The following is a 15,211-nucleotide window of genomic DNA, read 5'->3' on the forward strand; positions in this document are numbered from 1 at the left end:
TTCAAGGCATAGGTCCCTCTTCATGAATGAGATATGCCACTATTATAGAGTATGAGAGAGGCCACCCTACAAATAAATAATTAATTCAAACAACTTTATCGGACGATTCAGAGAGATTCCCCCGATTGTACAACATTATGAGGACATTTAAGTGTTTTAATGATATATGAATTGAATGATTGGGCTTGTTGGACTTGTTTTGTCGAGGTGTTTGATTTGACGATAAACTTATCAAATTTAAAATCTATTTTACATTCCAATTTGACTAAATCTACTTGGTGGGGCTACCAACAATATTTTACATTAAAAAATATTTTTAGAATTCAAACAAATTAACCATATTATAACATTAGAATAAATAAACAATCATATAAATTACAATTGCAATATTACTTTAGATTGAATTTAAATTTCTTCAAAATAAACTAAGGCTCCGTTTAGGACAACAATGCGTCAACGGTACGACATCACACTGTTAATTTGGCTGTTTGTGTAAACTGCATTTTGACAGTTTTTTTTAAAAGTTGTAGTTGAAACTAACATTTTTACACTGTTCCTAATTGGATGCGATGATAGGTTTTTAGTTTTAATTTGACATTTCAAATAACAAATTGTAATAATCATGGTAATATTTTATAATATTAAATTATTTTTTGATAATTTTAAAATAATTTAAAAATAACTTCTTAATAAACTACAGCTCCTCAAAACAAACTCCAAAAGACCACCCATCAGGCTTAAACTATTGAGGCAAAATAAAGTTTTGAGGCAAAATAATTACACAATTTTAAAGGTCTGAACAGCACGATAGCCGAGTGGAACCGAAACCTAGTCGGGCTGCCCATCGGAGGCCAGGAGGAGATAATCCCATTGAACCTGCAGCAAAGGATAACGAGAAATCACATTCCAAAGATGGTGAAGGTGGCCAGCTTCTTCGGAATGGTATTTGGGGCTTTTCTCTTCTGGGAATCCATGGACAAGATCCATGTTTGGATGGCTCTCCACCAAGACGAGAAGGTTTGTCTCTTCCTCTCTCTCATCGCTTGCTACTGTGTTGGTTCTCTTGATCCAGGCATTAATTGACCAAAACCTAGTTTAAGATAATAAATTTACTTCAGATTGCAGTTCGAGCTATTTAATCTACCTCAGGCAGCTCATTCAACCCTATAGATTGTTTCTTGGGCTCTTTGATCTGTTCTTAAAATTTTTTGGCAGTTTTGTACATGTTATCGCTGCTTTGCCTTATTTCGTCCTAATCCTTGCGCTAGTTTTATTTATCTTCCATATTCATGCATCTTCTATTACTCGTAATCACCCAAGTTCATTTTTAGATATTATATTCTTAACCAGTTTTTTTTAACAGTCATAACATATATTCATTTTTGAATCCATCCATCAAATTTTGTCTTGCATCTGTGGTAACATTTTCATTTTTGCACTCCTAGCATGGCTATCGCTATATTATATTTTGTATAACTATTACATCAATATAAATTTAACTTGATAATCGTATTTTATAAGATTTACATACATTTCTGATGCATTTCTTGCTTTTAATACCTGGCCTTAAATTTAAAAGCGATATTCTCACTTATATCCATGCATCTATATAATAGATCCATATTTTTTGAACATATCATACTAGTTTTTCACTTTATATTCCAACGATGTTGATTTATAGGTATAAATTTCATACCACTAAAACTATGTACTAGTTTTAGTTTTTGTTATGATAATCCTAAGTCCTTTATTGTCCTAGCATTTATTTTACTCTTAAACTTGTTTTTTCTTATGCAAATGGAATATGCTTGGATACTTTAATTTAAATATTGTTTATAGGAATTGCTATAATTGGGAAGTAAACCTAATATTGATTTTTGATTTAAATCTATTGTGATTGAGAAGCCTTTGGTTACTATATTTACCACTTCTAATTGTTTTATTATAATTTGGATGCTCACCTTTCGTTCTAAATATCAATGATCATTGTTTTAGTTTCTATGATACTTGGCTCCTTTATTCTCAAAAAAATAAAAAACATATTGAGATTGCTCTTTTCTTTGTATACTTTATATCGTTTGTTTCCACAACAAAATATTCTCTTTATAGTGTATTCTTTTGGTATACAATCAAATTGATCCTTCAGACCAACTTGATTCTTCCAAGTACTTTATTACATACTCTTTCTTGTACTTTTATGGCTTAGAAACATGACCCCCTATAATTATTACCATACTTATCAACCCATTTTTTTAAAATGTGTGCGCCTTAATGCTTCTTCTCAAATTAATTTCCTTTCTCATAATCTTTAATTTTACTAAAAATATCGACTAGCCAAATGCTCTAGTATTCATTGCAAATTTCAAAATCTCAAAAGGTATATCCTCTCGACTTAAAAAGCTAATTAAAAATTCACTTTGTCGATTCATATGTGTTATATTTCATGATTATACTCATTATCCTTTTTGAAAATAGTATTTTTCTTTCAAAGTTCGTCTAAATATTTCTCAAGGTTCTATTTTCAACATTACTTGACGTCGTTCTTTTTAATTATGATCCTATCTTCACTTTTAGAACATCTAACTTGATAAAAAAAATTATTTCATATCTCTGCTTCAACTCGTTTGTATCTACTTTTCTACTATATTAATGCTTATCTTTTTATATATATCATAAAAATATATATATTTAATTGTTTTCAATCTTTACCAGAATTAGCTTTCTTTTAGTGTAAGCTTCAATAGTTTTTCTTTCTCTAACCCACTGATTATTTTGTACAATGAATCACTTTATGTTTAGCATTGTATTTATATTTTGGATATATCCTCGCTACTTTGTAATCAATGGATGGATGCAAAATTGCTCACCCAAAACGTTCAACTGCATGAACATGGTGTTCATTTCATTTGATTTTTTCAAGTTGATGCAATAAAATTACCATGTAAATATTTTTTATGCATTTTAATTTGGACCTTCATTTGAAATCAGATGATAATCAATTTACAATGGCGCACTTTCTTGTTTAGTTATTGGTTAAGTAGTAATGCCATTGTCAGGTTAATATTAAATCGTAGTTAGATTTGTTTTGCTTGGTTATTATTTACATCCTTTTATTTTTGTGGACCATGATATTCTTATATATATATAGTTGCGTATAACTAATCACTTTGTCTAATCATTCCCTCTACTTTTCTACCTTAAGCAAGAGAGGCTTGAAAAGGAAAGGGAGATTAGGAGGATGAAAGAAGAACTACTGGCTACAGAGAAGGATTCTTATACATAGTAATTTGTCTGGTTTTGGTGGTGTGCCTGGTCTTTGGTCTTCTGTTTATTTCTTCTCATCAACTTATCATCATGTAGACCTTAAAAATGTCATTATCGACTATCCTCAACGAACTTTGTACAAGTGTAATAAGCTCAATTATAACGGACAATAACTTTTGCTTATCTTCTTCTATTTTAGGCTGAACTATTTTATATGTAATTATATATATATATATGCCAATGTCTTTCTTATCAATTTTACACTCATCAGTCAAAACTTGGATTGAGAACTCTGGTTTCACAGAAATAGTATGGGCATAGCATCTAAACATGATGGTAGAAATTTTTTGGTGCCTTGATATGTAGAGATATAGTGCACTTATAGTAGTTAGTAATAAGTCCAAGTTGTTGCACCTATTGCTCTTGTTCACTTAGGTGTACCAGTAAATTTTTGAATAGAGAATGCATGCTTAATAAATTTGAAGTGTACTACATATGCGGGCTTTCATAATACTCGCTCTTGCAAATAAAGGAGGCGTGTTGTTCAACCAACGCAAGAATTCTCTTTTCTTGAATCCATTGCATATTAATGTAGGTCTTCAGATTGAATAATTTTTTGTGTAGAGTAAAAAGAAGGTTGTCTTCAACATTAATGCATTCTACGGACCCAACAGGTTCAATGGAAAGAATCTTCCATTGAACTTACTGGGTGTGTAGAATGTGTTAGAGATGACCATCCTTCTATTGCGTTTTGGCTATTTCATTGTGGATATTAACTCATGAAAACACTTATGCAAATATTCGATCTTTAGAATGACAACTTGATCTAGTCCATGGAAGTTTAAACCCAGATTTTGAATTTTTCCTACACATGTTTTATGCTGGGATGTTTTCTGCATGCTTAAAAGAATTATATTTTAAAACAATATTTTTCTTCAAGTGAATGCATGCTATGCTTCGCATCAACCAACAAAAAATGTTTAGATTTACTTTGGAATGCAAGTTAGTGAAAAAAATATGAATTTGAGCAGTCTAGATTGATAAAATCTTTGTTTTTAATACATCGGGGATAAAAAGTTTTTTATTTTGATTGCACATGCCAAGCTTGACTTAAAAGTTGAATTGGGAAACAATTTTATTGGGTGATATGCAATTTAAAATAACATGCAAGTAATATTTTAGTATTTCATATTAAATTTATACAACCATATTCTTTGATGACAGTCAAAATTTTTAGTTTTTAGTTTTTTTTTTTTTGGGTGCAACCCACTTGACCTAGTGATCTGGCGCTCTTTCTTGATCCATAAGTTCTTGATTTCAAGGTCTAGTGCATATGGGTGTGTGTGCGAGTTAAGAAAAAAAATAAACTAAATTAGAGAAGCAAATAAGCGGGTGAAATCTGTAATATTCCAATTCTAAGTCTTTTGTGAATGCCCATCATGTACTTTCACAGTGATCGAACCCCAAGATACCTGATAAATTTCTATATTATGCGTTTTTAAGAATATGGAGTTCTATTTAACGGCTTGAATAGCGAATTTATTGAAAATCTTAATGGTCTTTCTGAGTTGCTTTAGCTTAGTTGGGGTAAAATATGAATGATTTTATCCGTTCAAGTTTATCAGGGAACCACAAGGAAAAGGAGTTTTGTTGTGTTAGATTTGACTAAGAATACAAAGTGCTCATCTTTAGCAAACCATTGTTTAAGAAACAATAATTTTTTTTAGATACCATTCATTGATTCCTATCCCGCTTAGTGGAATAAGGCTTGTTGTTTTTGTTGTTGTTGTATACCGTTCATTGATTGGGAGCATGGGATCGTAGAGATCAATAAGCTGGTATTTTCACCATTCATGTTTTTGGTAGTTCGTTCAATTGTAAAAGAGCCTTCTCAAATTATTCAATGATAGTTTGTTGATGAGAACAAATTCTATTGCCTTGAAAGTTCTAGGTTAGTTGAGGTCGCATCATTTGAGAGCAATAAATCATACAACTCAAAATTTATTGTGCTTGTAGTCTTAACTCGTCAAAACTATTGGGCTCATCCATCCTCAGGTGGATACTCTAATCCTTATCTGCTCATAAAGGCAATTGGGAATGAGGGAAAATCTATTTTCAACTGCAGAACAACTTATACCCCAATGATAAGAGCATAAGAAGTTAAATAATGTCAATCAATGTGATAAAAATGAGTAAATATATTATTTTTGGTACTTCTGAAAGCTGTGTCGTTATCATATATAATATGTTATATATAATATGATATTTACACTAAAGCGATAAACAATATGATATTTGTGGAGCATCAAGATATTACCTGCTTTAACTTCTATATATGGAATTGCTTAAGCCTACTTGAAGCAGTTATCGATGGTGGCAAGAGTGAATCTGTAACCGTAGGATGATGTAGTGTTAATAGGACTGATGAAGTATATAACCTAGCTTTTAGAATGTCCATTAGGTTATAGTTAGATGGAATGTATTTGGAGTTTAATATTGTTCGATGCCATGAGATTGATACTGATATCATCTATGTGCATGGTCTATTTAACCCTTGGTCATTGAATGCCAATAATATCTATAGTGCTTAATTTTTCAATTTCATTTTGTGCCTAGATTTGTAAGGTCCACACAATCCTGAATGTATACAATTGTTACATTTTGGGTCTTTTATTTGTCTAGCCATTTAATCTATTTTTCGTCAAATGGTTTCAATAAGACATGCATTGTATGGATATGATAAAGTTACCTTTTTTTTCTATTTTTTATGGTAGGTTCATGTGGAAGTTTTACACATTGCATTAACGTTCTCATTAGGGGTGTGCATTATTGGGTCAAATCGAAAAATCGAACATAACCAAACAAGTTTTGCTTTTTCAGTTCCGTTTCAAAAATGCATTTTGATTTTTTATTTTTAAAATCTCAATATTTAGTTTTTAGTTATTGGTTTAGTTTTAATTTTCATTTAATCGAAAAATACAAAAATCAAAACTATATAGAGGATGCATGAAATTAAATTGATATTTTATATGCAAGATATGTAATTCTTGATGTTTGCTCATAACCAATATCCAACTAATAACTAAATTTTAGTTTGTTCATAACCAAACTCTTTAAAATTAATTAGATTTTGATTTGTTTGATTTGGTTTTATCAGAATTTTGATTGGTTTGGTTTTTTATATTTTGGATTTTGGTTGTAATTATTTTGGATTTGGTTGTAATTAACTTGACCAATTTAAAAACCTAATCATCCAAACCAACCGAATGCTCACCCTTGAATTTCATTTACTTATATGAATGCAGGGTGGAATCAGATCATGTTGTTTTCACACTTGCGTATTATAAATCTGCTTGGGACACTTTTTCGATTTTAAATTATATCTTTGTTGGGATTCATATTGAGTTTGTTATTTTGCTTGTTAATCCTAACGAGTGCATATGTCGGATCAATTTTACATTGGGGCATCCTCATCATGACTATCTGAATGTGTTGGATAAGTTCTATAACTCGTTGATGGCACTGAAGAAGTTGTGTTTTTAGAGCTTTGAATGACAACTTGGTTGATTATGAGTTGAAATTTCCTGTGATTTAATATTTTGAATTCTAAGCCAAAGATCAAAGCTTCAAATTTAACTTCACTGTTGGTATGATACTCTTATAAGATAGTGGAATACTACGATACAAATTTAGAATGATCAATGGCAGGCCAGTGTTTACTTGAGCTTGAAGAATTTGGTTGGGATCTGATATTTTAATTGAGTTTACACCTTTTAGAGAGTTCATAGTCTTTAACACAAGAAACTTTTCTTTCTGCCAAGCCATAATTAGGCAGATACTCTACAGGGTTATATTGTTTCTAGGAAATCCTCTACAGCCTATCCATTGATTGCCAACATGTTTGATATTATATTACAATAAGACATATTGACCACTAAGCCAAACTTATTGGGAATGTTAACCTGATCATCAAATATTGGAGAGAGTACAATGACTGGATCTGGTTAGACGTGTACGATAGGATGTATTGCTTTATTTTTTGCACTTGAAGATTAACACTATACAAAGTTTTTTTATGGCAACATATTTGATTTTAGTTGGTATAATTATATATGGTTGATATTATATAATACATTTTCCATTCATTATTCATTGTCTTGTGCTAAAAGGGAACCTAGGGACTCATTGAGTGCCTTTATATAGAGGTTGATGGGCTTGCCTTTTATTGATGCTGTGAGAATAAGAGATGACATCAAGTAGCATTTGATATTCTCATAGGCTGCCTTGTAAATTTTTTCTTATTTGAAGATTACATTTTTTGCAAGTGCAGTAGAAATACAAGTCTTCCTTAAAATGACGTCAATTGAGCCAGACTTGATGGAAGCTTCATGTCAATGATAAATTTAATTTTTAACAACTCTATCTCGATTCGACAGCTCTGTATGTCAAACCCAAGGAACTTCCTTGAGATTACCCTGTGCCTATTTCATGGTGTTCATCTTGGGACCATAGGGATGTAAGTGCTGATATATGATTGAGATATTAAAGAGATGGTTTTATAAGACTTAATTTTGACCATTATATAATACTCAAACTTGTTGTGGGTGAGCTTGCTAAATTTATAAGACTTAATTTTGACCATTATATTGTAGAAATAATACTCAAACTTGTTGTGGGTGAGCTTGCTAAAGATAAGGGTCTTGCTCGTTGTATGTGATATTGGCATTCTTGAGATCAAACTACGTTAGTTTAAAACAATCATGCAGAGTTTTGAATGTCGTGAATAGTTTGTTTTCTTTGGCTATTCTAACTTATTTATATTTATATGAGCCATTGATGAACGAGAATATTTAGTGGGATGAATTAATGCTGACCACAGCTTGGCAGTTAGGAGTTGAAAGTTGCCTTTTGTACCTCCTTTATAGGATCCTGGAAGTCTATATAAGTATGAATGTGAATGATCTTTTGGATTGGGACAATATTGTTTAATCACATTGTGTATTTTTCTTTCGGATGAATCCATCATCAATTATATTTTATTTTAATTTTTTCATTCAACTATTCTTCAATCTTTAATCTCATTCTTTTGAGGAGATTATTTCATAGGGACAACCTCAATCTTGATGGCGAGACTATAGGCTGCGACCTATGAATGAAACAAAAGCTGACATCTTGGTATAATTCAAGACATAAAACAATCCCAATATTCCTTGATCTAAGAATTAAGTTGTGGATTTTTTTTAATCAGAAAAGTTGTGTACCAATGAACTTAGGTCATGCATTTTTTTTGAATATTAATTAATCAATTCTTCAATGGTGGATTTTACACCATCTTCGAACTTTTGTGAAGCATTTTTTTGGCTAACTCTTGTAAAGAATTTAGAAACTAAAGCTTGGATTTATTGCATTGTCTTGATAATATCAAACCAATGGAGAATAGCTATTATGGCATACATTCCATTAGCAAACAACAACGCTTTATATTTACCAAAGCATCCTAACTATATGCAAGAAGACAAAATCTTCATTTAGCTATGCATGGCTTAAATGCTTAAAATAGGCTTTGAAAATGGCATTTGCTTATATTATGTATATAGATTCATTTAAAGCAAAACGCATGACTTGTATCTAATAACTGCCCAACATTCAGATATGAATTTGATGGGTGTCCAAATGACATCCTAAGCTTTATTATACAAAATATTGGCACTAAATTTTTTTCCCTAGGTTTTAAGTTATTAGTGAATGCTAGGAGTATGTAGTGACATGTACTTTGCTGTGCATTGACAATGCCCATCTACCATTTTCTTATGCATACATTCGTTGAGATTTTTCATACAAAATATTGGCACTTTATTTCCTTAGGTTTTAAGTTATTAGTGAATGCTAGGAGTATGTAGTGACATGTACTTTGATGTGCATTGACACCATCTACCATTTTTTTATGCATACATGCGTTGAGATTTTTCATTCCCCACCTATCGGTTGGCTCTTAAACGTGTGTAGTCACTAGGTACATGGTCACGATGGATGATTATGCTCACTCTAACGTTGTGATTCTCCAAATTATTAATTATGAGTCAACCATTCAACATGCACTAGAGCTCTGCCTTCCCTCAAGCAAGTATGCTTGCATGAAGTACATCTTGAATAACTCTTTTCTTTTGTGATATTACATTACCGACGAGCCATCAATAATTGTGTGTGGACACCATTCCTATATTTTTGACCGGCTTGAACAAAGTCGTTGAAAATCATTTCATTAGCTACATGAACATGGCAAGAACTTGCTCCCGTTATAAGTCATGATTTGCAAGCTTAGTATTGTTGTTCGGACCTATATTCGTGCCATCATCATTCTTTTTGTTATTAAAAATCATGACTTGATTTATCGACACGATCAAGCTGAACCTTCGATAACAACACTTGATCAATAGGGACGACAACCATATTCATATGTGGACGAGATTTAGGAGTATGAGATAACAGTTTTAGGTGGCACTATTGTGTGAAGCAACTAGCCTTGTATAAATCCATCGACAAGGGTGTAGCACTACACAATTACAATAAATTTTTTATGGATAATTTTGTAGCAAATAAATAATAATCTATTGCAATGTTAGTTGCTACAAATTTTGTAACCAAAATATATTTTTACAAATGTTCTTGCCACAAATTCCTTTTGCAACATACGAATAAACCACTGCAATTTTGCTGACTTTGTGGTGGGATTTAGTTTTTATTTTTTGATTGATTGTTGACTTATTTGCAATTTTATTCTTTATTCGAGCATTCCAATGGATCTATGGTAATGGGGAACTTTGCCATAAAGCTGTGATTGGTTTGTGCAAAGTTGCGGCAAAATTTTTGCTCCTTCACATGTTTCATAATTAAATTGTGACGAACTTTCATAATATTGTTTCAAGCATGAGTGTTAATTATATAGCCATTAATTTTGTATGCAATGTTTGGTTGTTCGATCAATTTTGTTGCAAATTAGGTTCAATTTCTTTAGTTATCAGTACATTTGTCTCCTATGATGCTCAGAATGGACATAAGGATGTGAACATGACACATAGACAACAAAACTTCTATTTTTAAAAATATTGGACACATATATACGTTGAATATGACATTATAATATAAAGCGGCATGTACATACATAACAACAAATTCTCATGTATTTACATATCTAACAACCAAATTTTAATTTTTACATTTATATCACCATAGTCTTTCATCTCGTAAAAAATACAACTATTTAATCTTTTAAAAAGTGAAATAAATCTTTTCATGCATAAGAAATGTGACATATATATAAAAATTAAAGTTTAGATATATGTAACTACATAAGAATTGAGTGGTATGTAAGTAAATCAACTTAATATAAATTATAAAAAAATAGATAAAAAATAAATAAACAGGATTTCAAGAATAATAAAATGATTTGAAAATATTTAATAACATCAGCTTTCAAAAGTTAAGAGATTAAAAAATATTATTTAATTTATGATATTGAAAAAACAAGCACTAATATTTTATATTAAATCAAGATAAGTTTAACTTTTAAATAAAAAATAGAATATATTTTTTTAAAATTTTAATATTAAAGATGTATTTGCTTAAAAATTTTTTAAGATACGTTCCTTTTTTTTAATAATATTTAAATCAAATACTTCTATGTTCCGTCTAACACATGTCAGAGTCATGTTGAAGGTGTGTTATGTCTGACATTGCATTGCTTTTCAATTAGAAGTGTCCATACATCATAACCTATTTCAAGTTCATTTCATAATAAAAAAAAAACAACTATGCTATAGACATCTTATGAATTTCACATACATGCAATTAAAAGACAATCTAGCAAACTCGATGACAATGGCATATAACCTTAACATTTGCATATTATACAACCAACACATATGGGCGAAGCTAGAAAATTTTTCTTAGTGTGTGCACAAATCGATGAGTTAAAAAAATATATTATTTTCTAAATTCTATTACTCGTGTAACTAATATTAGTGCTCACATTGCGGATATATTTGCAACATACTATGTTTAATAACATCTCTCCATATCTAATAAAAAAATTAATTAAAATAATGAATATTTTACAATAACACAAAATAATGGAGATACGTTACGGGTGGGCTTCAAAAATTCAACACCTTGGCCTCCCTCGGAACAGTGAAAATGAAAATGAGGATGAGGGAATTTATTGTGAGGTTCTAGGTTAATTTTTCAAATGAGATATGAAATAGTAGATAAAACATTATCCGAAGATTTTGCCCTCATTTTGCGAGAACTTTAAGATCTCGGGTTAGTGGTTTCCCATAAGCGCAAGCCCCTATGGTTAATAATTTCTCCTGATAATAAGAGAGCACTTTCGGTTAATGTTAGTCATTTAGGCTCTAAGTATTCAAATTTAGTGTATATCAACAGTAAATTTTGATTTTATATTATGAAATTTATCTCTAGGAGCTTGAGAACGAATTGAGGGGGAATGATGACGAACCCGATCAAGATCCTATGGTTATGTTATCCTTGTTTGCCGTTTTCATTTTACTTGGTTAGAAGAGATGGTCAACCCAACAAATTAGAATGATCATTGCGGACAACTATGTATTGCTTCATCCTAGGAGACTTTATAGACTTGAGTTGAATATTTGTTTAAGATGATTAACTTAAGTCAAATCTAACTATATGATTTTGTGTCTTATCAGGTATATCCTACGATTTATAAATTAATGGGGGTGAACTACCATTATAGAACTTATGTGCTATAACCGTGATCATAAGATAACGGAGCCATTGAACCAAATCACCTTGTCAGATCACTCTTATCATAACCAATTTTTTTGTGGAGTCATTGGGCTTAAACCATATGGACAAAGAACTCAGACCATGTCTTTACTGAAATAGATTATTTTGAGTGTGAATGTAGTAGTAAATATTTACTCTTTGTGAGCTTGAGTTAACACCCAATTTGTCACTCTCGACAAATGGTTACTAAGAGTGGATGTGATTTTTCGTTTGACTTGAGTGATAGAATTTTTATTTAAATATTTTTAGATTTTATAGTTTCAAAATTTTTATTTTAAAGATTGACATTTCCGGCTGAGATTCACTTTCAGTATAACCATTATCAAGAGATTTTTAAAATACTTGAAATATTCATATTTGATGCTTAATTAGAGCTTATAATTTGTATCACTAAACATCAATCCTGTTAACTCCAATCCTCATGAGGAGGATTGGATTGATTTAGTGAAAGGGGCTTGGTCTTCTCAACTCCAGGCTTTTTCAGGAGGAGGATCAATTTGTCAGAGGTGTGACTTATGACCTCGCCCTGTCGATAAGTCAGGCTCGTCGAGAATGTGTAAAAAATGATAATTTAAATTTGAATTTTGAAAAGAGAGGCTTTGTAAAATCATAATGTCTGCACGTTTCTCAAGGTGAATTACAATTTTGACTCAACATGCAATTAACCTGCACAACATTCTCAGATGTTTAAGTATAAGAAGTTAGAATTACTGTCGGAGCACATGAGGGTGAATTTAGTTGATAGATGTGAATAATTTATAAATTTGACATATTTCTCGAAGCATATATTTTAACTAAAGTTTATTTTCTATCCACTCATTATTTTCAGAGCGTATGATTTGAGTTTTTAGGATGCTTACCGGAGCACATCCAGGATTTTTTTTTGGTATGCAGACATCTTGATACACTTATGCAGTGTGCTTGCGTTAGTCTCATAACGCTTGCACATTCTTTGAAGTGATGCGATTGGGATGAAATTATAACTCAAGAAAGTCTTAAATTCATAACAATTTTTTGGCAACTTGGCTCGAGTATTTTGACATTGAGACACGCGCGAGGATTCACTTTGATTGCCTTTATGATTTCCCTCTGTCCACTATTGAAAATATTGTGGATCCGGTGGCGATTGTGCGGCATCTAGTATTATTATGAATTTTGAACAATATACTTTGCTCATACTTAGCTCTCATTTTTCAAATGAATCTCATAATTTTTTGATTTGACGGCAAATGGTCATTCTCATTTTATTATCTCAGACAATTATAGTTTATGAATTTGGCTAATCTTGAAGTTTATTTAAAGTCTGATCAAGCTTATTAGTGAGATGTTGAGTTCCTTACTGCTCTTTTATTTGTTTCCAAATTTCGTTCATCCTTAGTTGTATGATGCTGTAATTGTTAAATACTCTTTCATTTTGTATCTTGTTCTTTTATTTTAGTTGCTTTTGTGTTCAACGGGTTCTATTAGCTTTGTTCTTAGTAATTCTATGTAGACCAAATTTTGACAGCCTCCCAGCATCATCCCTATATGGATGGTGTAAACCCCGTGATCCGGTCTTCATCCCCCCCACCCCACCCCCCCTATATTGCTGCGAAAATCGCATCTAGGGCTTAGCGTCACATTGTGAATGCTGTGTAGGAGCTTTGTCCTGCCACCCAACAAAATATGTATAAGGTTTGCTCGTTGCGCCAAATGCGCCGCGATCTGGATTTTTTGGAAATTTGAGCTGCAATTTTATACCTTCGTACGTGAAGGGTGTTGATGACGATGACATTTTAGTGGATCATAACACAATACAATTTCTATGTCTCTCTCTCTATCTTTCTCTTGAAGAGTAAAATAAACGGTATTTTGGCTGCGGCTGTTTTGGTGGTTTGGTGCCGGAGTGGTATTTTGAGGTGGTTGCTGTTTGGGAAATTGGAGTTGGAGGCTAGGATTTAGTGGCCGTGGGAGTGGGCTAAGCTAGAGGGGGTTAGGAGTTGAAGCTGCTATCATATTTATAAAAGGAGAAGCGGATTGTTGATGTGAACTCTTCTGAAAGAACAAGAAGTGGCAAGAGGTCGGGCAAGGCAGCAGGAACTAGCCGTTGTTGGATTTGGGTGCTTGCATGATAGAGAGAGGAACAGATTGAGCCTGTGTGCTGGAGGTGAAAAGCATAGTTAAGAGGATGGGGCCTCTATGTGTGCTGGTTATAAGCAGAGATGAGTGAACTGGAATTGGGAGTTGCTGCCAGCTGAGATTTCAAAAGAAGGACTCAAGCTTTGTGAGTGGGATTAAGGGGAGAGCAAGGTATTGCAAAAGCTGGTTGTCATGTACAAGAGAGAGGCGAGAGAGATGGGATGAGCATTGGGGTGTTAAGGAGCAGCGAGCGGGTTCCTTCACGCGAGGCTTGAGGGGGTAGAGGTTGGGTATAGGGTAGAGCAATAAGAAATGTGGAGAGGGGTTCTGCATGAGCTTGAGATGCCATGAGAGAGTGGAGTGGCCTTTCAAGTTTTGTAAGAAAGAGCACAATGGGAGGAAAAAATATTACATAAGGACTCCGCATGTAGAGCTACTTGCGGAGTCCAATCTCGCTCCGACATGTCAAAGGTCGAAAGCGTGTGACCCGGCCTGGCTAATGAGTTATAAGAATATTTCATCACATGGGAGTATTCTCTCGCGTTATTGATTATTTTCTATGTTATTCATGTGTTATTGGTGTGCTATTGAGTGTTTAGGAATATTCTTTCAGTGTTATTTAATGTGTTAGTTATTCAATCCGTGTTATAAGAATATTCTTTCGTATTATTCTGAATATTTTCCGTATTATTCATGTGTTATTGGTGTGTTATTGAGGGTTTCGGAATATTACTTCGCGTTATTCATGTGTTTTAATGTGTTATTTTTAACATTATTCATGTGTTATTGGTGGTTTATGAGTGTTATTTAATGTGATATTCTTCTCGTGGATAAAACGAGAGAAAAAGCCCAGGAAAAGCCTGAATTATGGAGGTCTACATTGGAGTCTAAAGGCCTTCGTTTAAGTAGAAAGAATATTCCTATAATGCATTTTCATTTTTTTGTCTTTTTTTATGTAGATGAGTCCGGTCTTCCACGTGTCAGCGCTAGATTGGACTCCACAAGA

General features: G+C 32.3%; 1 protein-coding gene across 1 annotated transcript; it reads left to right on the plus strand.

Annotated features, from left to right (window-relative positions):
* The first annotated feature begins 765 nt into the window (after positions 1–765).
* LOC110036447 lies at positions 766–3,312 on the plus strand. Its single transcript, XM_020740899.1, has 2 exons — positions 766–1,017; positions 3,203–3,312. The coding sequence occupies exons 1-2, from the start codon at positions 913–915 to the stop codon at positions 3,281–3,283; spliced, it is 186 nt and encodes a 61-aa protein (XP_020596558.1). The 5' UTR covers positions 766–912; the 3' UTR covers positions 3,284–3,312.
* Positions 3,313–15,211: the final 11,899 nt, after the last annotated feature.

Source organism: Phalaenopsis equestris, unplaced genomic scaffold (genome assembly GCF_001263595.1).
Source record: "Phalaenopsis equestris unplaced genomic scaffold, ASM126359v1 Scaffold000002, whole genome shotgun sequence".
Classification (NCBI taxonomy): domain Eukaryota; kingdom Viridiplantae; phylum Streptophyta; class Magnoliopsida; order Asparagales; family Orchidaceae; genus Phalaenopsis; species Phalaenopsis equestris.